This window comes from Babylonia areolata, chromosome 35 (assembly GCF_041734735.1).
Source record: "Babylonia areolata isolate BAREFJ2019XMU chromosome 35, ASM4173473v1, whole genome shotgun sequence".
Lineage (NCBI taxonomy): Eukaryota > Metazoa > Mollusca > Gastropoda > Neogastropoda > Buccinidae > Babylonia > Babylonia areolata.
In genome coordinates this window covers 13,891,883-13,919,272 of record NC_134910.1, presented here as the reverse complement: position 1 = coordinate 13,919,272, position 27,390 = coordinate 13,891,883, and the positions used below count along the sequence as shown (strand labels likewise).

At 41.0% G+C, this 27,390-nt stretch overlaps 2 protein-coding genes across 3 annotated transcripts; one reads left to right on the top strand and one right to left on the bottom strand.

The window, feature by feature from the left end:
- Nucleotides 1-583: 583 nt before the first annotated feature.
- LOC143277900 (solute carrier family 25 member 44-like) lies at nt 584-18,996 on the bottom strand. Of its 2 annotated transcripts, XM_076582858.1 has the most exons (6): nt 18,771-18,996; nt 15,677-15,957; nt 14,708-15,003; nt 12,703-13,082; nt 9,911-10,038; nt 584-8,327 (listed from the first exon to the last, which is right to left on the bottom strand). In XM_076582858.1, exons 3-6 carry the CDS (start codon nt 14,986-14,988, stop codon nt 8,139-8,141), a joined length of 978 nt encoding a protein of 325 aa, XP_076438973.1. In that variant the 5' UTR covers nt 14,989-15,003; nt 15,677-15,957; nt 18,771-18,996; the 3' UTR covers nt 584-8,138. The 2 variants fall into 2 exon arrangements, with proteins under 2 accessions (XP_076438973.1, XP_076438974.1); XM_076582859.1 differs by having other exon boundaries at nt 14,708-15,957; nt 18,853-18,996.
- Nucleotides 18,997-22,493: 3,497 nt separating this feature from the next.
- Nucleotides 22,494-26,850, top strand: LOC143277843 (huntingtin-interacting protein K-like). Its single transcript, XM_076582756.1, has 3 exons — nt 22,494-22,669; nt 23,968-24,075; nt 25,376-26,850. Exons 1-3 carry the CDS (start codon nt 22,511-22,513, stop codon nt 25,469-25,471), a joined length of 363 nt encoding a protein of 120 aa, XP_076438871.1. The 5' UTR covers nt 22,494-22,510; the 3' UTR covers nt 25,472-26,850.
- The last annotated feature ends 540 nt before the right edge of the window (nt 26,851-27,390 follow it).

The following is a 27,390-nucleotide window of genomic DNA, read 5'->3' as shown; positions in this document are numbered from 1 at the left end:
GGATCTTACATTTCCTTGCAAAGCAACACTAAGAACGGGATCTTACATTTCCTTGCAAAGCAACACTAAGAACGGGATCTTCCATTTCCTTGCAAAGCACGGGATCTTCCATTTCCTTGCAAAGCAACACTAAGAACGGGATCTTCCATTTCCTCACAAAGCACGGGATCTTACATTTCCTTGCAAAGCAACACTAAGAACGGGATCTTACATTTCCTTGCAAAGCAACACTAAGAACGGGATCTTACATTTCCTTGCAAAGCAACACTAAGAATGGGATTCCATTTCCTTGCAAAGCAACACTAAGAATGGGATCTTCCATTTACACTAAGAATGGGATCTTCCATTTATACTAAGAATGGAATCTTCCATTTCCTTGCAAAGCAACACTAAGAACGGGATCTTCCATTTCCTTACAAAGCAACACTTAGAACGGGATCTTCCATTTCCTTACAGAGCAACACTTAGAACGGGATATTCCATTTCCTTGCAAAGCAACACTAAGAACAGGATCTTCCATTTCCTTACAAAGCAACACTAAGAACGGGATCTTCCATTTCCTCACAAAGCACGGGATCTTACATTTCCTTGCAAAGCAACACTAAGAACGGGATCTTCCATTTCCTTGCAAAGCAACACTAAGAACGGGATCTTCCATTTCCTTGCAAAGCAACACTAAGAACGGGATCTTCCATTTCCTTGCAAAGCAACACTAAGAACGGGATCTTCCATTTCCTCACAAAGTAACACTAAGAACGGGATCTTCCATTTCCTTGCAAAAGCAACACTAAGAACGGGATCTTCCATTTCCTCACAAAGCACGGGATCTTACATTTCCTTGCAAAGCAACAATAAGAACAGGATATTCCATTTCCCTGCAAAGCAACACTAAGTATCAAGTCTCCATAAAATATACAACAGGTGCAGTGGGCAAATGGTTAGATGGGTTCTTGCCAGAGTCCCCCCCAACACGCACACAAACATCCCCTCCCCAAGTTCGATCCCCAGTTTTGGTGCACCCAGTGGGTTACAGGCTGAGAATTTTTGCAATCTCACAGGTCACCATTTGCGCAGGCTTGCTGGTTGCCTGAACCTTTTCATATGTAAACGCACACAGAAGATCAAACACGCACACGCATGTTGAAGATCCTGTGATCCATGTCAGCGTACGGTGGGTTATGGAAACAAGAACACACCCAGCATGCACACCCTGGAAAACGGAGTATGGCTGTTTACGTGTCAGGGTAAAACAGGTCAGACAGGCAAAAGAACCACTTGTGGAGTGATGGCCTACAGGTAACGCGTCCGCCTAGGAAGCGAGAGAATCTGAGCGCGCTGGTTCGAATCACGGCTCAGCCGCCAATATTTTCTCCCCCTCCACTAGACCTTGAGTGGTGGTCTGGACGCTAGTCATTCGGATGAGACGATAAACCGAGGTCCCGTCTGCAGCATGCACTAGCGGACGTAAAAGAATCCACGGCAACAAAAGGGTTGTTCCTGGCAAAATTCTGTAGAAAAGTCCACTTCGATAGGAAAAACAAATAAAACTGCACGCAGGAAAAAATACAAAAAAAAAAAGGGTGGCGCTGTAGTGTAGTGACACGCTCTCCCTGAGGAGAGCAGCCCGAATTTCACACAGAGAAATCTGTTGTGATAAAAAGAAATACAAATACAAATATACAAATATGAGTGAATATGTGAGTCGCAGCCCACAAATGATGAAGAAGAATACTGTGTGACAGCATATGTGTACCCTGATTTGTACTTGTCAGCCAGTTTAACACACACAAAAAGCAACAACAACAGAAAACACAAACAAACAAAAAGAAAAACAAAAACAAACATTTAATTTCTTACTTCAGCACTCCATGACACTCCAACAATACAGATCTATATATAATTATGCAAGTTCTGTTTCTCTTTTGTAGCAACTATTTTTGCTGCTATCTGTGTATTCTGACTTGATTGAAATTTTTTTTTTTTTTTTTTTTTTTTTAAAACGCCGTTATTCAACACAGTGTTAGTACGGCCAGACATAGATAAAAGTTACGCTCACTCGCTGCACGGAAGATATCACAAAGTTTCACCTTCAGTTTCAATGAGGTGTCGTCAAAGCTTGTGGACTGATCCATACAGCAACCCCATCACATCTTGTTTAAAATTCAAACGAAAACAAGAAGCCAGTGCCTGACCTTCTTCACATTAACCCAATGAGCTGGTCTGGGTCTGGTGAGCTTTGCACAGGCATGCACAAAACTTTGACGCAAAAATGAAACAAAATCAATAAACAACAAATAACTTTTGTTTTAACAAGCAAATGCATCAAAATATGACCAAACAATGAACGAGACACAGAAGGCAAATGCCCGAGATAAAACGTGAATAAAAACAGGCCACAATCACATAATTCACAGTTCCATTTGAATTTTGAATTGAATTTGAATGATTTTTTTTTTTCCAAGGTTCAAACACTTTTTAACCCTTTCTCCACCAGCCGAGCCCCCAGTTGCTCTTATCTTTAGTGAAGACTGGGCACTGAAAGAGTTAAATGTCTATGACAGCGCAGGGTTTTCCTTGACTCAGGTAGACACAGCACAGCTCCTGTATCCTTCATGTGTCAGCTGTATGTCATTATGTATGGAAGCATTCTCCTGTCTTTAACTCATTATGTGGAATGATGGCCTAGAGGTAATGCATCCGCCTAGGAAGCAAGAGAATCTGAGCGCACTGGTTCAAATCACGGCTCATCCGCAGTTATTTTCTCCCCCTCCACTAGACCTTGAGTGGTGGTCTGGACGGTAGTCATTCGGATGAGACAATAAACCGAGGTCTCCAGTGCAGCATGCACTTAGCGCACATAAAAAATGAACCCACGGCAACATAAGGGTTGTTCCTGGCAAAATTCTGTAGAAAAATCCACTTCAATAAGGAAAAACAAATACAACTGCACACAGGAATTAAAAAAAATTTAAATGGGTGGTGCTCTCAGTGTAGTGAGGCACTCTCCCTGGGGAGAGCAGCCTGAATTTCACACAGAGAAATCTGTTGTGACTAAAAAAAGAGAAATACAAATACAAGCCCTGCACCAATGCATAGCTCTGGCATCAAAATTTGTCCCATTAAAACCATTTTCACATTCCTACATATACATAAACGCGTAGAAAGAGGACTACTGCAGCATTTCTGGGTGTGTGTCCACATGTAATTGGAGGAAAAACAGGCTGGGTTTTTCAGTGGGGTTTTTTTTTTTGCGTTTTTATCCTCAGCCTGTGTTTGTGTCTGAGAGGAAGCAGCATATATGTTTAAATGCCCACATTCAAAAGCTCTCTTGATGCATCCCATCTTTAACTGATCAGATTGTGTGTGTGTGTGTGTGTGTGTGTGTGTGTGTGTGTGTGTGTTATTTTTAACCTTTCAATCATGAAGAATTAATAAAGGGTAGCAAAAATGCTGCAGACTAAACTATTTTATTTTAAATAAAGAAATGTAAACACCATTTGTTTTCCCCCCTTTTTTTTTTTAAGGGGGCTGGATTGAAGGCTATTTCTTTAAAATAAAATGATAAACCGCTGGAGAGTTCCGTGCTTACATGATTTATAGACGCGTCACATGATCTGTGCTCTCAAATTTGATTGGCTCTCCAAAATTTCGAGCAACAAAGACAATCAAGAAAGGCAGAACGTGTGAAACAGCAGGTTTCTTTTTTCAATTTTTTGCTCTTTTTGTGTGTGTGTGTGTGCATACAATGGCACTTCATTGACCAGAGTTTGGATGTAACAATGACGGGCGCAATAGCTGAGTGGTTAAAGCGTTGGACTGTCAATTTGAGGGTCCCGGGTTCAAATCACGGTGACGGCGCCTGGTGGGTAAAGAGTGGAGATTTTTATGATCTCCCAGGTCAACATATGTGCAGACCTGCTAGTGCCTGAACCCCCTTCGTGTGTATATGCAAGCAGAAGATCAAATACGCACGTTAAAGATCCTGTAATCCATGTCAGCGTTCGGTGGGTTATGGAAACAAGAACATACCAAGCATGCACACCCCCGAAAACGGAGTATGGCTGCCTACATGGCGGGGTAAAAACGGTCATACACATAAAAGCCCACTCGTGTGCATACGAGTGAACGCAGAAGAAGAAGAAGAGGAGGATGTAACAATGGAGGCTATCAACTGAAGGAATGGAGGACAGCACATACCTGCTGCTTTTGTCTAAGTCGATCACCTTTGGCACTGCTCGAATTTTTAGTAAAAGTTTTATGTGCATGCGCAAGATCCAAGACGGCCTCAGAACTCTCCAGCAGTCTATGAGGCAAAATAAGCAAAATAAAAGTAAGCATAAGTAAAAACACCAGGCAAAGCAGGCTGTGAATGCTGTGATTCTTTCAGTGCCAGTATATGTCTTCCCAGGTTCAGAAAAAATATTTCTTTGTATTCGATGGGACATTGTGTTACGTTTATACCATACTTCATTGCTTTTCCCCTGCAGACTTTTTGAAGATCTTTATAAATTCCACACTTCTTTGTTATACTCTCTGTGCTCTTGCTTGGTTTGTGTGTTTACCCTGTCAGCTTTATCTTGGGGCCCTTTGTATTTCACAATGATTTTCGATGGATTATTTCTTCAGCGAGTTTTAAACCATCTTTTCTTCTCCTCTTTAACTTTCTCGCAAGTTTCATTCCTTTAAGATATCACCTCTGTACTTGTTTGATTTTACCGGCTTATATCTTGAAACTGATTCAACACACACACACACACACACACACACACACACACACACACACACACAAACCTCCACTGGCGTAATTTATGTACAAATATTTCAAAGAAAGAACACATCACATTACAACTCACACATCTTATACTCAAGTTCAGTTGATTTTATCTCTCATGTTGTTGTCTATAAACCTTTATTCACGGTTTTCATGACAAATAAAAAAAAAATTATTCTGATTCTGATTCACAGCACACATCCGTCTAGAAACACAAACGACAAACAAATAAATAAATAAATGAAAGAAAGAAAATTTTCAACACACATACTGAAAGTGCCAATGGAAACCAGGAATATGTATGAACTTGATTTATACAGGGCATGTAAAAATGTCCACACTTCCAATTGTGTGTTCCCAGCGCCATATACACCACCCAAACACCCAGAGACAGAAACAACAAGAAACAATCAAACGTCTGCACAGCAGACAACACACACACACACACACACACACACACACACACACACACACACAGATAGAAACAACCGAATGCCTGCACAGCAGACACAAACACACACACACACACACACCCACACACACACACTATCACTTAAAGTGGAAAGACGTTAAAATGAAGACTACACACACACACACACACACACACACACACACAATGCAACCGATTCAGACAGTTATCAAAACAAAAATAACTGATTTTCAAAGTGCATGACTTTGGCAAACATCTATAGAATTTCACTCAGTGACTTTAACTTTTAGTTTTGGGTTGTCAGTGTTCTGCTTTTTTTTTTTTTCTTTTTTTTTTTTTTTTAACATGGTCCTGTTTTGTTTTTTGTTTTGTTATCATTTATTCTTTTTTTCTGAAGAATTCTACTGTTAAGAATTTCTACCAAAAATGTTCTTTAAAAAGATTTTTTTTTTTTTTAAACTTACAAGATTTTGAAATACAGTACTAAGGAGACCAACAATTGTGGCATATATGCGAAAATACATACTTTCTGCATGTTCCAAATTGGAGTAGAGAAAAGTTAAAAGATTTTGAAAGTAATTTTTCTTCTTTCATAGGTAAATAAATAAATACATAAAATATAGTCCACACATTTTTACTTATAGTCATAAAAACAAACCAACACACATACTGGAACACACATACACCATATACAGTGTATTTCCCAATTCACAGTGAATGCATAAAATGACAGAAAAAAATCACAGGTTTTCCAACCACTACAATCTCTCTCTCTCTCTCTCTCTTTCTCTCCTTCTCTCAATTACACACACACACACACACACACACACACACTCACAAACTCACAGAGAAAATCTTGGCAACAACAGTGACCACAACACAAAGGTGGTCTCCATAACCATCACAGCCGTTGTTTCATACAGTACTCGACAAACCCCTTCCGTTTCAGTCACAACCACACGGAAGCGTGCTCATGCATGTCAACTCAAAACCTTTCATGTGAACAGAAACACAGAGTACTTTCACATACCTCCAGCACAACCACCCTCAAAAACCGATTTAATTTGAAAAATCTCCACACACACACACACACACACACACACACACACACACACACACACTGGAATTCAAGTACATTGGGGTGTTCTTCAACTCAATATACAAAGCCAGACTAATCTGGATATCTGCCACAATGGCGAAAAAAAAGAAAGAAGAAAAAAAAAAAACACTGCAAAATCTGGGGCAACTTGCTTGTCAGCCAGTTTCAGTCTTCCCTCTTCACCTTCTTCAAGGTTGTTTTTTTTTTATTATTTGTTTTTTTTGTTTGTTTGTTTGTTTTTTAAACTTCCTCTTCCATATACTGACCAGAGAGATCAGCATAAATTAAAACAAAACAAAACAAGAACAACCCCACCCATCACAAAAAAAATCGTTAACAGAAACCAGCATCTGTAATGAAGACCACACACTGTACGTGTATAACGACGATCAATCTTATTCACCTCTCTTTTTGTGCAGGACATGTTCATGCTGTAACGCACAATGCCCATGACATATATTCCCTCCCACCTCCCTCCCACTCCCCAAGAAGACATGTTTCTGGGTTAGACTGAAAGCTCTGCAAGTGCAACAGCAATAAGGCTACCAGATTATGCCAGGAATTTTTGTGGGTTTTTTTTTCTCTTTTCTTTTCCTTATTCTGAGTACCAGATTTCAAGAAACAACAACTTTCAAGTCCATGCTTGACCTGCCTCGGAAGATCACACACACACACACACACACACACTAAATGCATTACTATACTGTATGGAGAAACAAACAGGTATCCAATCTTTATGTAAAACTCTGCAATCAAGCGCATCAGATATTGGTCAAATGTGTTGAATAAGAGGAATGAACAACTGACACCAAAATCTTAAGATGTTTGTATGATTCAGACTGAAGAGATGAAATCTACTGGGTATATGATATCAAACACTGGAACATGTCTTCGTAAAGTTGGGTTTAGTCATGTCTGGGATTCATATTAAGGAGTAGACAAAGATTAAAAAAAAAAAAAAGTATTTTCTAATACTTTCTATCAGTGTCTGATAGAATGTAGATGGCAAAATTGGGAAGACCATATTCAGTCCAGCTGTCGTATGTTTACGCATACAAAAATTATGCTAACACATTTAGTGAAGAGTTACCTAGGGTTTACTTTAACTTGATTTGGACTTCGCATTTCCAAAACACACAATAAGTTCTGAAATAAAAATGCACACCATTCTGATTTATGTCCTTTATATTGAAAAATCAACTGAGGAAGAGGTTCATTTTGTTCTGAAATACCATGTTCTAAGCAATCTTCATGTACAGTTTATTCCAAAGAAATACTTTTTACATATTCAAGTTTGTGGAGATTTTCTTTACTGATGGCATTTGATGCCACTGTACTGCACACGATTTGGCATTATATCTATGTAGAGCTTCTCAGCTGAGTGAAACAGTTATGTCATAACTACTGCGGTGATCAGCTCTGAAAGGTCAGTACATAATGGTTTGGGAAGTTACAAAGACATTGCAAAACACAGTTATCACCACCTGTTCACACTGGGCTATGGGTTTTTTTTATATGAATAAATTATCTGAGTCTCTTCCTTACACAAAGGCATACAAAAAAACAACAACAGAAAACACACACACAAACACACGCCCACGCACACAAACACAAACACACACAACACACACACAAAACAGACACACACACACACACACACACACACCTCCACCCTCTTCTAACTCTCCTACACCACCACCACTAATATACCACACCACACCCACACCATCCATACCCCACCCACCCACACACCCCCACATCCCCTCCCACCCAGTCCAACAGAATGAACGAACAAATAAACAAACAAACGAAGGAAGCAAGGAAGCGTGCGGGGGTCGTCACCAGCGCACCCGATCCTTGTAGTGGTCCAGCAGACTCAAGCGCTTCACTGACTCATAGCCCAGGACGATGAAGAAGGAGAAGGCGACAGAGGAGATGAGGCGAGCCGACAGCCCCTTGGTCATCATCCAGCACCCCTCGTCCCGCCACAGGGTGCTCACCGTCTCGCTGAACGGCCGTCCCTCCACCTGACACACCACCCGAGAAGGAAGAAAACATTGTCATTAAGTTCTGGACGAAGGGCCCCAACCTAGGCCCTACTGTTTATAACTGTTTAAAACGAAGAAGCCAGATCGGGGCTTTAGAAAGTTTTGAATTTTTGGAGTGGCACCTAATTTGCACAACGACGTAAAGCCAAGAATATCGTAACTGACCTTTCCACTCTCCACTGAGATCAATAAATGCAGAATCTGTTGCTGTGCTTGCCAGCAGCAGAGTTATTTTCAAGGTGACTGGTTCACGTGAACAGTGCAAGTCAACAATGGCATCTGACCCAGTTTTTACTCAGTCACAATGCAGACAGAACTGGATGAAGGGGCCCTATGGGGCCTATACTATGTCCTGAATTCAATCTATTTCAAAATCTGTGTGCTTTCCTGGATTTTGTTTACAAGTCATCAGTGTGTGCAAATTTCAAACAAAAAATATGGGTACTTTCATCATCTCAGTGAATGACAGCATAAGAAAGGAGGAAGTTTTCTATCTTGTCCCCAACTAACTCATCATATTGCTCATCAGTTCGGAAGTTTTCAGTTCATAAATTCTTACATTTGTTTTTTTGGCGATTTCATTTCTTACCCATACAAATGGGTCCTCTGTGGGGAAAGTCAGGGGAACTAACTGGCAGTACTAAGTGAGTTAACTCTTTCAACGTCAAGTTCTGTGTGAAAAACACCTCCCAACATTAATTTATCTTAGACACAAGATGTTCTCAGTCAAAGGCTTCGGTTCATGTCAAAACAACACAATGGACTTATTCACTTCAAACTCAGTCAGAGGGCAAAGGTCAGTCATTGTTGTATTGGAGGGAGAGGGGGCGGGGGGGGGGGGAACTGGCTGCAGTTGTCAAGCTTTGTTACACTGTAAAAAATGGTCCTGATAAAATCACTTCTGGATGTCAACTACAGTCACTCTGGTGGTGCACTGTCTAGTTGACTAAAGTCTCTGATGACAGAAAAAGAGTTAAGAAAAGGTTGAAGGTCGCATTGCCATTCTTTTTTAGAACTGGCATAAAATGCATCATTCTCTCTCTCTCTCTCTCTCTCTCTCTCTCTCTCTCTCTCTCTCTCTAAATATATATATGTATATTCGGACTCCTAGCAACATCAGCAAATGGGCACAGATGCTGTTTGACCAAAACGCAGTTTGATTTCGTGATGTTCTCTCTTGTTTGGACAAACAATTAAGCTGATTGGTCCACTCATGTTGTTTCAATGTAAACACACACGCAATTAGCTGAGCATCATCACGTGAGACCAAGGTTAGCAGTGACTGCCCTGGCCTTGTAATCAATAGGTCTAGAGCATCTGGATAATGTTATGACAGGAAAGCATGCAATGTAGTCGAAAATTAACTTGTTGGAACAATTTTGCACTGGCGTAACGTCGAAACAAACTGTGATCAAGCGTAACAAAATACAGCGAAATTATTACAGTTGGCATCTATGCAACTACCATGCCCACCCCACCCCCCCTTTTTTTTTTCATGTCTAATATATCACTCTTTGTGGAAAAAACAAGAAGCAGAATCAACAAACACCACCACCACACACCTGGATACGGGCGCGGATGACATCGAGCGGGTTGGTGATGATGGCTGATGACACCCCACTCAGTGGACCAGCGATGGTCCTCAGCAACAGGCGCGGCACCCAGTCCGGCGACACCACCGTCAGGCCATCTGTCATGACATTGATGATGATGATGATGATATGGATACTTATATCTAAGCAGGCCTAACACTCAGCTTATTTCTCAGACTGACAAGTTTACAGTTGGGCCAACAGCAAAGTGACAGCTGTATTATCAATGGTTGCTGGTAGCAGAAAGCCTAGGTAAAAATTGCGTTCCCCTATGCTTAAGAGGAAAGGCATGCTGATCAAGGGTAATGATTCTCCCACAGCACAACAGATCGTTTGCTGCCCTCTCGCACCAGCACAGTAGCCGCCGCTTTTTGGTCAGTTAGTTCGGCCCGCCATCCTGCTTGAACATGAATGCCGCATCAACTCCTCAAACCACTGGTGATGGAAAATGATTTCCCCACCTGGTCTCCCTTGCCTGACCTTTTTTTTGACACAACCACTGCTGTGGTTACGAGGGGCAATCTCCACATGCACTTCTCCAACGGACCCTGCTGCAACAAAGTATGAAGAGCACAGGATCAGGAGTCAAGATGGCTGCTGGAAAAAGAGTACTTCCAGGAGGTTATCGGCCGTAGCTACTTTTGTTTTCTCCACATAGGCGGATAGTAGTTTGCACAGGACAGGAATCAGACTCCCTAGGTCACGGTGAAGTATGTGTAATTAAACAATGGTTTCTTCATTACAATGGGAAATCATTTACAGCTTTATCTTTTCTGAAGGACTATGACTATCAAACTAGGAGACAAAACTGCACTGGATCTTAGTGCTGCAGTCCTGGGGGCTAGTTGGCCTTTGGGAACCATCTAAATGCCAAATGTCATAAAACCCTCTTGGCCGACAAAGTGGGGATGCAACTTGGGCAAGACTATAATCAAATTCTAGCCCAGATAGTCCGGACAGCAGTTGCCTCCTCTGCTGTTCTGATGGTCATAGTTGGATACGACTAACTATCATATATGTAAACCGCGACTATCCTTGGTCCGATACCAAGTTCAAAGCGCTTTACAAACATGGTGTCATTTTGCACAACAGGCTGCCTACCTGAGAAGTGCCGGCTGACAGCTGCCACTGGGCGCTCATGACGCTGATTTGGATGTCTTCATCATCATCCTCACCCTCATCTTTAGCACTGCCGTTGTCAGACGCATGCAATGTCTGAACGGTTAAAGTGATGGACTTTCACATGCTCAAAAACCCCACTCACAGCCACACACAACAACCTTCAACTTAACTCGATTCCTACATCCCTGCCAGACCCAAACTCCTCACCCCTCCCCACCCTCACCACCCACACACACACCACCATCTCTCATGTCCACACACACACACACACACACACACACACACACACACACACCCAGCCACTCATACACACACACATACCAAACTCCCTTCCTACACCCTACCCCCCATCCCCGTCCAACACTCCACAATGCCACCTCTCACATCCACACACACACACACACACACAGACACACACACACAAAAGAAAACCTCAACCAAGTAGGATGATGATGACTACGCTGCTATGCAGGTCCATTTTAGGCTTGAAAACTATGTGCCAATACCATACTCTACACTTCCTTTCACACTTATAACGGATATCCCAGCGTTACCCAGGCCCCGAAGACACACACACACACACACACACACACACACACACACACACACAAAACAACCACTCACCCAAGTAGGATGATGACGACTATGCTGCTACGCAAGTCCATTTTAGGTTTGGGACTAAGTGCCAATGCCGTACTCTATGCTCTTTTCATACACACACACACACACACACACACACACACATATATATATAAAACAGACATCCCTGGTGTTAACTAACTCCAGACGATGGAACGCTCTAGTGTTCCTGATGTAAGACACAGTTCCGGACAATGAAACATTATAGCGGTTTCGACAATTTCCACATTTTCCTCATGGGGTAGTGTAACAGCAACAGCTACACCGAGTATTGCAAACATGTCAAGGGTCGAATGGAAAGTTTCATCATGATATTCCATAACAACACACTCACCGGCCAGCCACTGACTTGGGCACCCCACATGACATGCTAATCTGCATAAGTATCGAAAATTGCGTCACAGGCGATATAAGTGGAAATTTTTGGAGCAAAATATATCACGACAGCTGCTAAAAGTGCTCCTGAAGTGATTGAAATGCTTCAAACTGAAGGTTCCGACATCAGTGAGGATGATGAAGACTTTGAATAAAGTATCTGCAGTATGAAGCTACCAGCAAGAGTGTAATGACACTGACTCAAGATTCGGAGGGCAGTGAAGAGGCAGGGAGGCAGGCGTTCACATGATGAAAGGAGAGGGTTCAGTGAGTCAAGTATAGCAAGTTTCATTCAGTTACTTTATGTTTTGTATTTTTTGTGATTTTTTTTTCCTAACCCTAACAAATGGCCCATCCATAGGGAAAAGCAAGGGAGAAAACTCACCATCCCGAGTGAGTTAACCAGCCCCTGAAGACACACACACACACACACACACACACACACACACACACAAATAACCCACTCAACCAAGTTGGAGGAGGATGACTGTGCTGCTTCTCAAAAAATATTCTAGGTTTGGAACTAAGTGCCAATCCACAACAATATCCTGACTGTTACTCAGCCCCCAATAGAGAGACACACACACACAATCACACACACTACACAGACAAACTAACCCCCTCACCTGAGTACATGTCGTAGAAGCACCACCACAGGGCGCTGTTGGGTGCGAAACACAGCAGCGACACAAAGTAGCCCTTGTAGAAGCCCAGCAGGCCCTCGTGCCGGTAGATCGACTCCACCACCGCCGCCACGGCACCAAACCGCGAGTGCCGCGCCTGCTCGGACACGTGCAGCGTCTGGATGGTGGCCAGCTTGCGCTGGACTTGGTCCCGCCCCCCCTCCGTCCTCCGCCCCATCAGCATCATGTGCTGAGTCACAATGTCCAGCGGCACGGCCAGTGTCTGTCCAATGACGGAGGCAGTGCCGCCGGAGATGAAGGAGAGGACCTTGCTGTTGGTGATGCTGGCCTGCTCTGTGAGGTGGTGACGGGTCCATTCGTAGCTGATGGGGTGACAATATCATTATGAAGGATAAGACAGTTTTATACTTTTCTACAATAAAAAAAAAAATAACAAGAAGAAATCATTTGAATGCATGAAACTGAAATGATGGATTATAGTTTTAACACTGATTTTATCATAATAATACAGTTTTATATTTTTTTGTAAACAAAATAATAATAATAAATCATTTGAATACATGAAACTGAAATGATTGACTGTAGTTTTAACAATGATTTTATCATAATAATATATGTTTTTCTGTAAAAAAAAAAAATATATATATATATATATAATAATAATGATAATAACAATAATAATAAATCATTTGAATGCAAGAAACTGAAAAGTGAAATGATGGATTATAGTTTTAACAATGATTTTATAATGATACTACAGTTTTATGTTTTTCTGTAAAAAAAAAAAAAGATAATAATAATAATAATAATTTTAATGCATGAAACTGAAATGATGAATTATAGTTTTAATAATGATTCTCTACAGTCTTTTTTTTTCTTTAATGATTGATGGATTATATTTATAGTTCAAACTTGACAAGTCGATCAGTGATAATATTATTATCATTATGATGGATTATAGTTTTCAACAATTTTGTTTCTTTTTTTTTCTTTTTTTTCTTTAATGATTGATGGATTATAGTTTAAACTTGAAAAGTCAATGAGTGATACTATTAGTATTATTATCATCATGACTGATTATAGTTTTTAACAATGATTTTCTCTTTTTTTTTCTTTTTTAATGATTGATGGATTATAGTTTAACCTTGACGAGTCCATTCATAGTACCTGGTGACAGTGAAAAAGTGTCAGTGACAGTATTATCATGGATTACAGTTTTAACTCTGTTTTTTAAAATGTGTTTTTATTGATGCTTGAAACTGAAAATTCCTGTGCTAACAGTTTACATGGTGGTGGGTCCATTTGTAGCTGGTGACAATGATATTAATATGATAGATAATAGCTGTTGTTGTTGTTGTTGTTGTTTGGGGGTAAGGGTGTTTTTTAAATTATTGCATATAAAGGAAATTTTCTTCCTAAAATTACGTTTAACTAACATACTTACCGTGACCCACTAGTGCAGACTCCGGCAGGGGTCTGACATTCCTGTCCTGTGCAAACTACTACCGCAGAGAAAACGAAAGTAGCTACAGGCGATAACCTCCCTAAGTAGGTTACCTCCCCTGTGTATCCCTGACTAGCGCCCTCTTTTCACTGAAAATTCCTCTGCTTACAGTTTTTATGGTGGCAAGTCCATTTGTAGCTGGTGACAATGATATTGAAATTTGTTGTTGTTGTTTTTATATTATAATTTTTACAAATTTACAATTTTTCCGTCTTCAAAGCAAAACTGAACATAAAGAACACAAGGGAAAGAAATGTGTATATTACACACACACACAAAAAAAACCTCACCTGGTAATGTAGGACATTACACAAATAAACCAACAATCAAACAAACAAAAACAAAAACCTCACCTGGTAATGTAGGACATTACAATTAAATAAACCAACAATCAAACAAACAAAAACAAAAACCTCACCTGGTAATGTAGGACATTACAATTAAATAAACCAACAATCAAACAAACAAAAACAAAAACCTCACCTGGTAATGTAGGTCATGGACGGAAACAGCTGCAGGCAACTGACCCAGAACCCCCGGTAGAGTCCCGAGGGCCCTTCGTGCTTGGAGATCTTCAGGAAGGCGTCGAACGTGCCCTTGTAGAGGGTGTGCCCGCGCTGGATCTGTAGCCGCGTCTTGATGAGCATGAAGGGGTACAGCATGCATCGGATGCTCATCCCGCTGGCCAGGGTCAGCGGGTAGTACTTGCGCTTGTCCATCATGCGCAGTTCAACCACATGGATCTCATCCATTTCAAAACTCATGGTGGCGGCAGGTGGCTGTCGAGGACGAGGACGAGGATAAATTATGTCGTCTTTTGGCGGTGGTGGTCAATATATATATATATATATAAAGTATCTCAGTGTAGTGGTGGGGAGAAGGGGTGGGAGAAGTAAGGGGGGAAGGGGGTTTGGGGTAGAATGTTCAGACTGCTGTACGAATCTGCTTGTGCAGGGTTCTTCTTTTATTGTTAATGTGGGTTTTTTTTAAATGCTTTGGTAAGTGTGCAGGGGGAAAATGCAAAGGCTGCTTTGTTACAGATCCACATGTATATTTTTGGTAATGTTTTTTTCAAGACACTTTGGTATGTGTGGGTAAATAATGCACAGGCTGCTTTTCCGATCTATCCATCTGAACAACTTCAAACATTTTAAGAAGACTTTCGTTTTGTAAAAATATCTTGTGTGAGGGGAGGGAGGTTGGGGGTAGGGGTGGGGAGCAGGCTGTTTTTAATGGCTATAGTTGTACTTTTTTTGTTCCCCTTCAGCAGATGTTAGCTAGAGAAACCCAACTTAAATCCATGAGTTGCCTTCTTCACTTTTATCTAGTCAGAAAAAAAAACCCAGCTCTCTGAGATACCAGTTAAAATTATGTCTAATCTTCTAATCCTCACAACAACTAAAAACAGTTCATGACTTTACAAGTCTGTGAAAGCGGAACGTTCCCACTCACCAATAACACGCAGAAAATAAATTCAAAAAGATAATATCTGTTGAGCACTGAACAGGTGGTTACTTGGGTGCTGAAGGGATATCTGTGCAAGCTTTATCAAGGTTTGTTCCATGCAGATCTGGAGATCTTCTGGGGGCACACACAAAGTTACAAGAGGTCGACAAAATCCAAAACTGCTGTCAACACAGGAACCCGAGCTGCTGAAGCCTTCAAAGTATGCTGTATTGGTGAAGGGGGCCATTGGTCAATGTTCGTGCATCCTGTGCTGCTGTCCTTCAGATCTGTAACAAGAAAAGAATAATTTTCAATTTTATGAGAGGGACATAGATGAGCATGAAAACTGCGAAAGACCTGTTTAATTCCTTTCTAGTGTATAAACAGGAAGATTAAATGCACTCTTAAGATATGGTGCATCTGTTGATACATGTAAGTTGGAAACAGAATGTACCCCAAAAATCAGGCATGGTTACTGAAATAACCAAATAAAAACAGTCATGCACATAAAAGTTCGCTTGTGCATGTCTTGATTGAATCTTGATTTTACTCTCTTTTTTTTCTTTCTTTTTTTTTCTATTTTCTTTTTCTTTTCTTTTTTTCTTTTTCTTTTTTTGCTGCCCCATCATCTGCACCATTTCAGTGGCATTACTCCCACGCCGCTCATTTAGATTCCCCCAAACATGGCCACACCCGGGTTCATCCGTCACAGTTCCAGCGTCGGCAGTCCGCAGGGAACCATCTATGTTAGGTCACCAGGAGGCCACATACCGGGGGAGACTCTGCACAGCTGCTGAGTCACTTCAGTGGAGTTCAGTGGTCAATATATATATATATATATATATATGGCTTAGTCGCAGAGCCAGACTGAGTGAGCGTCCCTCCCAGAGTGGAGACCACCACCACGTCCCTCAAACAAAAGACCCCATGAATCTGCTGACACTGAAGACACTGACAGAACTCACCCCAAGCACAGAAGTGGAGGGGTACGGAAACTGAGGTCAACATGAGAGCAGGGCATGAAAGACCACAGACTTTGAGACTGTTTTGTTTATATTGATAATGATGATGGAGGAGGAGGAGGAGGAGGATGATGATGATGTTGCTATGGAGGTCCATTGTGGTTTGGGACTGCATGACAAGGCTGTACTCTACGCTTCCTGTCACAATGATATCCGGGTGTTAACCAGGCTTGAGAGATATGGACACTTGCAGTGTTGGTCAGGTAATTAATTAAAGCAACACACCCAAAGATGCATCCTTGAAGTGGATGACACTTGACTGTCTGGTCCCAGTCTCCCCATTTGAGCCTACAGCACACTCAACTGGCTAAGAGCCGGCCACGAGCCAAAAACCCCACCTCCGCTGGGATTCAAACCCACGTCCTCCCAGCTGTCAGTCCGCGATGCTAGCCACTTCGCCACAGTGGCTGGATATAGGGTCACACTCTTGAATAACATTAACAAAGTAAACACACAAGTTAACCACGAACGCTGAAGAAATCTCTCAGATTCAGACTCTCCAGACACTTGTAGAATGGAAGAGACAGAAACTGTTATAAATGCTCTTTTGATCTTTCTCAACATTGGGCAGCTCCTTTCAGCAATATACTCCATGACGTGGTTAATGATTTCCTACAGAAAAATGTTCTACATGTATCATGAAGCCATCCTTAACCAAGGAGACTAGCAAGAAATTGAAAAGCTAAATTCACACTGTATTCCACTGCAGATCACAATAGGTAAGCAATGATGCCTTTGTGTAAACATGCCTCATTTCATTTCCCAGACTGGTGTAAGTTTTGTTGTTTTTTGTTTGTTTGGTTTTTTTTCACAGTGCTTGCCTGCTCAATGTCGAACTGCAGAGCAACAACATCGACTGTAATTCTTATTTTTCTGAGTTTGAAACTGCAATTGAAAATGTTTTGCATGAGAATAAGAGAAATCTATAAACACCCTTTTAGCATGACTGATTTCAAGAAAAATTAATAAGCCAAGTGACAGACTGGCTGCCACACTGATGGGTCATTTCAACATTGTATGCATCAATGACCGATGACCGACCAAAAACCGAAACCCTGGAAGATTAAAGAAGACTAAAACAACCATGAACATCATTAATTCTACACAACACAAAATTATTATAAGCATGCATAAAAAATAAAACACTGCCAACAGTCACCTCACATGTCCTAGGCGCAAAATTGAAAAAAGAATATAACATGTAACATTTTATTTCTACAGTAACTTAGTAGCAGTTCCACATCATCAGGTCCAGAAAAAAACAAAAAATATTCAAGGATTTCTAAACAAGATATTTCTAATCCAATAGCAAGACAGAAAATAAGAAAGGATGACAGGAAAGGAGGGGGGGGGGGGGCAAAAGCCAGAAACAGAGTGAAAAAAAAGAAACAAAATTCTAGCACTAGATTTCTACAAGATGGAAATATTATTTATTCTGAAAAAGATCCAGCCATCCCCATGGAGGATGTGGAAACACATGATCACAGTTCCTCTGGCCCATTTATTAACTAAGAACATGGGAAGGTCTACAGCATTTTAGATTTTAAGCTTAGAAAAATTCACCTATAATCAGTGTAAAGTAATACAATATGCCAGCAATAAAGATGGTACTTTTTTTTCTAAAAATTCAGCATCAAAGATTCTGTACAGAAAAATCAAATGAAATTTTTTTTTTCATTTTTAAACATATGTAGAATAACAAGATTGCAATGTTTCGTGTCTCCCACTAGAGAATGATACCTTTTTTCCTTTTTTTTTAACCTGACTTTCTTTCCTTCAATCGGCTCAAGATGGTGCAAATATAACCCTCACAGCAAACTGATCACTGATGGGGTATGAACATCTGACTGAGTCATGTGGGCCCTGTGATGTAATCAAAACATGACAGATTTGTAACTGAAGACTTTTTTCTGTAATGTTTGGTAAAAGATACAAAATCATAGTTTCAGATTAATCCAGTCGATTCATTTTCTCTCCTTTTTCTTTTTTTTCCTTGTTTTTTTTCTGTTTTTATTCGCAAAGCAAACGCAGCATAATAACGAAAGTGTAGCCTTATCCTTGAAAGGTTAAGGACTTACGATCATGATTGACACTTGCCGAACACAAGATCTCGAAAGTCGGTTGGATCTCACCAGTTCAAGAATTTAGTTCAATGAGTACCTTATGTCACATGAGAACAGCATAAGATAAGTATACACCAGCCGTTCCCCAAGCTGATCAAAGACAGATTTAGCCCGAAGGCCATTAGAGTAAGACACAGGAATGAACTCTCAACTGAGTTTAGAGTCCATCTTGAACCCCCAACCTCAGTTGGCCCGAGACTAACACATTTACTTCCGTTCTCATTTGGCCCTATACTTCCGTTCTCATTTGGAATCTGGAATTTGCACCTTTGCAGATTATCGTCGCAACGGGTGATGGGAGCGCATGGCCTGATTAGTCTATGAATTTATTTAGTTTTGTTTTAAGCTCAAATTGTCCTCATCTATATTTACTTAACTATATATAAGTTCACTATAAAAAAAAAAATTGAAGAAAACTTTATATTTTACTCTGATGCAGTTGATCCCGAGTTGTTCTCCAAGACACAGACACTAGTATCTCAGGGAATTCTTGTGTCTATGTCCAAGATGTCCTGGTTCAGCGCAGTGTCTCCCTAGTAGGGTGGGGTGGGGGGTCTACTGCTCCAACAGACACCCCGAGTAATTTAGCAGAGTGATAAAAATTATTTTGCGTCACAAATAAAAACAGGCAAAATATGTTTATGAAAATTACAGTTATCCCAGGAATATAAGCTATCGTTTTTGCTACAAAACTCAGTAGAGAACACACACACACACACACACACACACACACACACACACACACACACCTTTTCTATTTGGGTTTTTGTTGTTGTTTTTTTTTGTTGTTTTTTTGGTGTGTTTTTTAATGAACCCTCGATCCCCTCATCCCTCTCTTACCCCTGATTAGTTTATGATTCATATTATGTAAGCGGCCCGGAAAACCCACATGCAACTGACACAAACTTAAACTGACTGATGTTCCACTGAGGCCTCAAAACGTGCGAACTGATCCTTGCACTCTGGTCAGATCCATAGTCGACATGTTATGTTCATTCTATGTAAGCCCGTTATCCATCATTATGGATCACAGTTTTCGGTTTAAAAAAAAAAAGAGATATATATATATATATATATAAATTTGCTGCAGGCAAACCTAAGCAGTGGTTTCTCACCGGTACAAGATGGCGGCAGATTTTGCAGCAACACACTATCCACTGATTGATTGTGTGAGATTCCGGCTTGACGGAAATAAAGTCAGCCGGTGCTATGATGATCAGTGAGGCTGTGCATGGTTGTGTGTGCCAGTATCAGTATCATTATCGGTAGCTCAACTTGACCGAGGAGGCGTCAGTGTCAGTCACCGTGCGTTCAGTTCGGACAAATCCATATACGCCGGCGCTACACTGACGACCACATCCGTCTGCCAAGCCAGATGCCTGACGGACCAGCAGCGAACCCAACGCGCTTAGTCAGGCCTGCCTGTGTCTATGTGTCTGTGTCTGTGTGTGTGTGTGTGTGTGTGTGTGTGCGTGTGTGTGTGTGTGCCGTACAACTGTCAGTCATTCACTTCCAGTTCCACTCAGTGACACAGGTCCAACTGAAGTCAGGTACATGAGCAACACCGGAAAAAAAAAAACAAATAAATAGTAATAACTAATGGACAGCGTGGGTGGAAAAAGAAGCAGATCACGGCCGCGCCAATTAAGAAGTGACATTCGAACACACACACACACACACACACACACACACACACACACACACACACACACACACACACACACTGGCACGCACACACACACACACACACACACACACACACACACACACACACACACACACACACACCATGCACACCGCGTGCACTGGGACCGGCAAACTACTGATAATGATAATGTAGAGCAGAAGCGGAAAGAGTCGGGACTGGGCCCCAACTGAACGTCTTACACAAAATGTGAATTCATTGGCACTCACTGCCACGACGGCCGTAAAAAGCTAAGGGGCCTCGACGGAAGCTGATCCCTTAAAGAAAAGCATAACTGACAATAAATATTAATCCACTACCACTGTGACAATCGTCATAGTAGATTTTATTATAGAGTCTGTGGGCTCCTCCACTTCCACCCAGCCGGAAAATATCATCTGGGTTGAAAAAGGTCCTCAGTTCAATCGTCGATACAAATCACTCGTTCAGTAGACCTGTAATGGAACTTGCAACCTCACCATAAGACCTTATGTGCTGAGGTGGAGAATGTTCAGTGCAAGGCAACGAAACTCTTCAGTGTCCCGGCGTTTCTGTCATCAACAAGTCATACCCGGAACGTCTTGCTGCTTTCCGTGGGCCGCCTCCGTCAGTATCTAATCTCGAGCACTCAGTGACACGGCCATGGCGATTTGATAGGCCTGTGTAAGTATTGTGACATCCATGGTATTTAAAATTGAGGTGCAGTACAGTATCCCAATTTCATCGGAAATCGACAGCTGTTTCATGAGGCTGTAGGCAGATTCGCCCACAAACCCTCTTGCAACAATCTCTATGGCGACTGAGGACTTTGTATTTGTATTTCTTTTTATCACAACAGATTTCTCTGTGTGAAATTCGGGCTGCTCTCCCCAGGGAGAGCGCGTCGCTACACTACAGCGCCACCCATCTTTTTGTATTTTTTCCTGTGTGCAGTTTTATTTGTTTTTCTTATCGAAGTGGATTTTTCTACAGAATTTTGCCAGGAACAACCCTCAGTTTTGTTGTCGTGGGTTCTTTTACGTCAGTGCGCTAAGTGCATGCTGCACACGCGGGGACCTCGGTGTGTGTGTGTGTGTGTGTGTGTGTGTGTGTGTGTGTGTGTGTGTGTGTGTGTGTGCAGTGTGCGCCCCAGTGCCGGTCTGTGTGTGTCCGTCAGTGTGCCGTGTGTGTGTGTGTGCACGGTGTGTGTGTGTGTGTGTGCAGTGTGCGCACTAGTGTGCGTCAGTGTGTACTGACGTGTGTGCGTGCGTGCGCTACTGATTACGAACAGAACTCTCATCGGTCGGAAAACCTTCCAACTTCGTCTCAGTCGAAGACTGGAGACCTAACTTTCTCTGAGGCTCTGTCTCTGTCTGCCGTCTGTCTGTCTGTCTGTCGGCTGTCTGTCTGCCTGCCTCCGCAGTGCCTGCCGTGTCTGTCTGAGTTTGTCTGTCTGCCTGCCTGTCTGTCTGAGTAAGCCTGGCCGACGGAGAGACCAGAAGTGGATGGGGGGGGGGGGGGGGGGGGGGGGGGGGGGGGGAAGGGGGGCGAAATGAAACAAAACGAAGCGAAACGGTTACTGTAGTAGCCGGCTGAGTGGATTAAGCACGGTTACCGTGCTGACTCTGCCGAGTGACTTTTTTACAGACCGGGTCCGAGTCCAGCCCTCCGATGGGCACTGAGCAAAAACAAAACTGTGACAAATCAACACACACACACACACACACACACACACACACACACACTACAGGCTAGTGACCGACGGAACTGCGGCACCGTGCACACACACTGACACACATCTCGGCGGCACATACACACACACCGGCTCACACACACACACACACACACACACACACACACACACACACACACACACACACATCGGTACACACACGTACGCACGCACGCACGCACAGAAAGAAAGATGTCAGACGGACTTCTCTTCCATGTCTGGGGCTTTTGTGCAGTATGACCGAGGGCGAGGAAAGAACATGGAACTGCGGAGTATGGTCAAATCAGCACATGTTTCAAAATGGCCGCTGAAGAAGAAACAGTTGACTTGGAAGAAACAGAAAATGATCAAGGATCAAAAGCTAAGAAATCTGCAAAGCACGATTCTGGTGCTGCGGATCTCGAAAAAGTTACGGACTATGTGGAGGAAGCTGAGATCTCAAGCAAAAACCTCGATGATGTGAGTATTTTCTCCTTTTTCTTTCGGTGTATTTTTTAACTTGTGCCAAAGTAACACCATTGGTCCTTACCATTACCGATTCCATGATTAATCTGGTTCTCCCAAACTTTAGAATCCATGGTGTATTGTAACTATAACAATAAGTAATAAAGATAGCGTCGGCAATACAATACTATTAATACTTTTAAAAATACTTGATACTACAGAGTGACAGACACAAAAACCATCACACTCCCAACAACAAAACTGAACCAGTTACCAAAACTTGTTGAACAGCCGGTATCAAGCACTTACCCTACGGGTCATAACATGATCCATGTCGCTTCACACACACACACACACACACACAGAGAGAGAGAGAGAGAGAGAGAGTTTGGAAAGACCACAGTTACTTAGACGAGTTAGAGAATGAATATATAATAATATGAATTTTTAATATAGAATCGTTTGGGTTTTTTTCTTCCTTTTTTCATAAGACACTATAGAACAGTACTAAGAACCGGTGAAGGTACATCCTCAGGGTACACTTTTGAACTCACTAGTCACTTGTGAATGCATGGATGATGGAGTTTGGACTCAGGCAGTTGAGTTTCACAAAAAATTAAAGCAGGTAGCAGGCCTGAACAAAATTCTCCTTTGGTTGTTCAGCTTGAACTAGTTGAAGTTCCAAAAGTCATACAAAATATAAAATTTATAATTGCACAATGTTAACTAAACTTGAAAAATTATCAGAATTTGTGTAATCATCATGCATTTTGCAATGAATCGTTGAATGATGCACGTTTGTCCACAACCAGGACAATGACTGAATAGATCACTGGAGAGTTTCATGCTTGCATGACTTATAGTTATAGAGGCATGTCAGATAATCTGATCTTTCGAGGTTGCTTGGCTCTCCAAAGTTGCAAGCAGCTAAAGCGAAACAGCAGGCTTCTTTTTTTAGACTTGAAAAAAAAAAAAATATTGTGCATACAATGGCACTTCATTGTACAGAGTTTGGTTGTAGCAATGGAGACTATCAACTGGAGAAATGGAGGACAGCACATGTCTGCTGCTATTGCCTATGTCAGTCGCCTGTGGCATTGCTCGCAGTTTCAAGTATAAGTTAGATGCGAATGCGGAAGATCTATCCAAGATGGCTGCAGAACTCTCCAGCGGTCCATTAGGAATCTTTATGATCATGTCCTCCTCCCCCTGCTATACCTTTACCTCCCACCCACTGGTCCCATTATAGAGTACCTTTGTATAAATCAGCCATATGCTGCAGTTCTATAGATGTGAGGATGATGTTTGTGCAGGCCATGAAAGTGGTGAGTGACCAGCAGACGAGGGAAGCCCGAGCGAAGCAGGAGAAAGAGAAAGAACTGTCCAAGGTTAAAATCAACAAGGACGACGTTGATCTCATCGTGAGTTGTTGTGGATGTAGTTTGTTCCATAGCACTCTTTACTTTAGATCTGGACAGATGTGCTGTTGGTAAAAATGTCACCGTCCATTAGAAATTCTTAAAACGCTAAAATCTGTCATGCGGGTGGTACGTCATTTTCCAATATATATATTTTTTAATTTAATTCTCTTTCATTTTAATGTTAGTCATTTTAAAAATATATATATATTTCTCTTTCCAACAGTGAAAAGCAGTTTGAAATCAGAGATAAAAAGTGTGAAACTGGCAGCCTCTTACTAGTCTTAGCTGAACACTGTGTTTATTCATCCCACAAACTATTTTGAGAAATCTTGATTTGAAGACTACCATGTCACATACATGTATACATATTGATTACTCATTTACTTTTAAAGTGAGTTTAGATTGGAAATGGATGTTTCTGAAACTGCTTTATTTTAATCTAGATGTTTAACTTTTGGGAATATTTTTAGTATATATCCCACAGTTTAATGAGTTATTTGTCAAATGGACAGTGGAATCAGAATCCCATACCGCATACTGCATTGTCAGCACACATGATAATATGCATGCTAGGGATATTTCTTGTGCAGGTGCAAAATGATGAAAGGTAGAGACTTGTGACTCATTTTGCAGTGAAGGATTGCAATTTTTTTGTATGTGAAATAGCCTGCCAAACTGTCTCCACATACAAGAAATTGTGATTTCCATTTTAGCAGACATCCATGTTTGCACTACATATCAGCAACAACAGCATGTTTTTAAAAAAAAAAAAGAAAAAAATCTGCATACACATTAAATGTATTTCATATATGTTTTGGGGATGGTACCGGTCTGTTGTGTGCATCAAAAACAGCACATCAGAAGTGCACATTTGTGATTGTTCCTTTTTTGGTTCGCTTCAGTAATTTCTTAAATGATACAATGATGCTGATGGAAGGTGCACTGTGAGTGAATGTGTATGGTCCACATATAAGGTAAATATTTTTGGTGTTTTTTTTCTCTTCTTTTATAATTATTTTGCAAGCAAAAACATGCAGTAAATGTGATGAATTTCTGCGTGAGTGTCAAACACTTGTGACAGATGGCGCAAGAGTAAGCTTTACAGTGGTATCCTTAAAAAAATTGTCTTGATCTTGTTCATAAATCTTTTTTCTTTTTCTTTTTTTCTTTCTTTTTTTTTTTTTTTTTTTTGCACTAGGATTAACCATATTTCTCCATTGTCTTGCAACATTTTTGTACTCTTCAATATTCTCAAATCTTGATCAGTAACATTCTCACACATAAAACTGATCTGTGACAGGTCCAGGAGATGGAGATCCCTCGCCTGAAGGCGGAGCGCATACTGCGAGAACACAAAGGCAATGTTGTCGATGCTCTGACGGAACTCATCAACTAAACTGAGGATGATGGAGCATCGACATGGCATCTGTTGTGAACTGAAGTTGTGTGGGCTGTGTGTGTGTGTTCATATGTATGTTTTTTGTGTGTCCATGTGTAGATGTTCTTTCAGAGAGGGGACAGAGTGCGTGTTCGTTGGGTGTGGGAGATGAGATGGAGACATAATATTTAACCCTTTCACCCTGTTTGGGTGGGGGTTTTGGGGTTTTTTTGTTTTATTTTGTTTTTCCATTTTTTAATGAATGAAAGCCTTTTTTTTTTTTTGCTTTTGTTGTTGTTTACTCTTTTTTTCTTCTTTTTTTTTTAAAGATTCTTTAAAGACGTTAATGATTTCAAGCTTTAAACACGAATGTGCATTTCTATATGCACATGATTTAATTTGTTCCTATTTTTTTTATGAATATACATTTTCTATTTTTATATGGTTTTAGTTAATTTTAGTTTGCAATTCATGACTCCCCCTATTTTGTGTTCTTTTGTTTTAGATTTTATTTAGAAATTTGAAAATTCTGAAAAATGATCAAAAATTTCAAGACTGTCTATATCACAGTTTTGATTCCCAACAGTGTGTCTCCAGAATACCTCACTTCCATCTGTGTGGCTGTGTAAAAGTGCGCATTACATGATTTTCTTAATACAGTTTTAAGAATTCGCCGATGTCTGATTGGTGTGTGGTATTCTTTGCACATATGCTTAAATGTGAATGCAAGTTTGCGTGTTTTGTCGAGGTACTGCACATACTCCATTTACCCTCCCTCTCTGTCTTAGGTTGAGCATGAATGTCTGTTTCACCGTAAGAAACTGAAAGAAACGTTAGCCTTTCACATTTCTTCTGATTTTCCACCTTGTCATTATTTGGATGTGTACATCAATTTAACTTAGCATGTACATTCACTGACTGAGTAATTCTTCACACTCTCACACACACAATCACACACATACAGACCATGGGCTTAGACAAAACCAATTATATTCACATGAACACACTCTCCCTCTCTTTCTCGTTCTCTCTGTCTCTCTCTCTCTGCATCTCAGTCTCTAAATTATGCACAAATACGTGCATGTGCAAGACCATACTAAGAGTTGTACGTTGTCCTTTTTCATTCGTTCAATCAGTCAGTTCTCTCTGCGCTATCTGGTGTTTAAGGCGGTGGCAAGGGAGTGCTATTTGTCATCTCAGTCGGCTGATTTTTGAGAGGCTGTGCAGTGAAACAAATGTGATTAGTGGAAGAAAGCTTCTAAGAGAGAAAGAGGAGAATGTATGTGTGATTCATGACACAACCGATCCATATAAAGTATGAGTACATTTTGTGTGCGTGTGTGTTCATGAAAAGTTTGTCACCAGCTGAAGGGATACAATATATGCCATCTTCAAGATCTTGTCTTGGCTTTTTTGTGTGTGTGTGTCTTGAGAATTATTCTCTTACAGAGAACTCTCGGTAAAAAGTTCTGAAAAATTATTCACAGTTAATTGATGCTTCTTTACTGCACTAGTGCACAGATTCAGGCTACTAAACTGATCTTGTTGTTCTGCATAAGTAGAAACACAAGACTGACACAGTAACATTGTTATTTTTGTTAATTTATCACTCTCATTAAACTTTTTAGTTAAAATGTTAGTACCTGTCAAAAACGGTGGATTGTACTGTTGCATTTTATTAAAAAAACAACAAGAAAGCAAAAACAATAGAAATGTGCCAGGTTGATCAGGAGCATTTTTTATGCACTGTGCATATGGTAAAGTCATTCACATCACTCAATGTCTGTCCTCAATAACAAGAACACTTGCTGAGTGTGCTTGCATTGTAATGTCTGATTTCACAAACTTCTGCAGCAGTTTAAAGTAGTGTCAATGAACGCAGCCATGTTGAACATAATTTTGTGGCAGCAGTTTATATAATAATGTATATATAATAA

What these genes read in the sequence shown, in the direction of transcription:
- LOC143277900 (XM_076582858.1), bottom strand. Translation starts at nt 14,988, where the DNA reads ATGAGTTTTGAAATGGATGAGATCCATGTGGTTGAACTGCGCATGATG. An exon ending in CTTCTACGACATGTACTCAG is followed by an intron (nt 10,039 to 12,702) that starts GTGAGGGGGTTA and finishes ATGTCATGACAG; the next exon opens with ATGGCCTGACGGTGGTGTCG. An exon ending in TCATCCGCGCCCGTATCCAG is followed by an intron (nt 8,328 to 9,910) that starts GTGTGTGGTGGT and finishes GTGGTGTGTCAG; the next exon opens with GTGGAGGGACGGCCGTTCAG.
- LOC143277843 (XM_076582756.1), top strand. Translation starts at nt 22,511, where the DNA reads ATGGCCGCTGAAGAAGAAACAGTTGACTTGGAAGAAACAGAAAATGAT. An exon ending in CAAGCAAAAACCTCGATGAT is followed by an intron (nt 22,670 to 23,967) that starts GTGAGTATTTTC and finishes ATGTTTGTGCAG; the next exon opens with GCCATGAAAGTGGTGAGTGA. An exon ending in AGGACGACGTTGATCTCATC is followed by an intron (nt 24,076 to 25,375) that starts GTGAGTTGTTGT and finishes GATCTGTGACAG; the next exon opens with GTCCAGGAGATGGAGATCCC.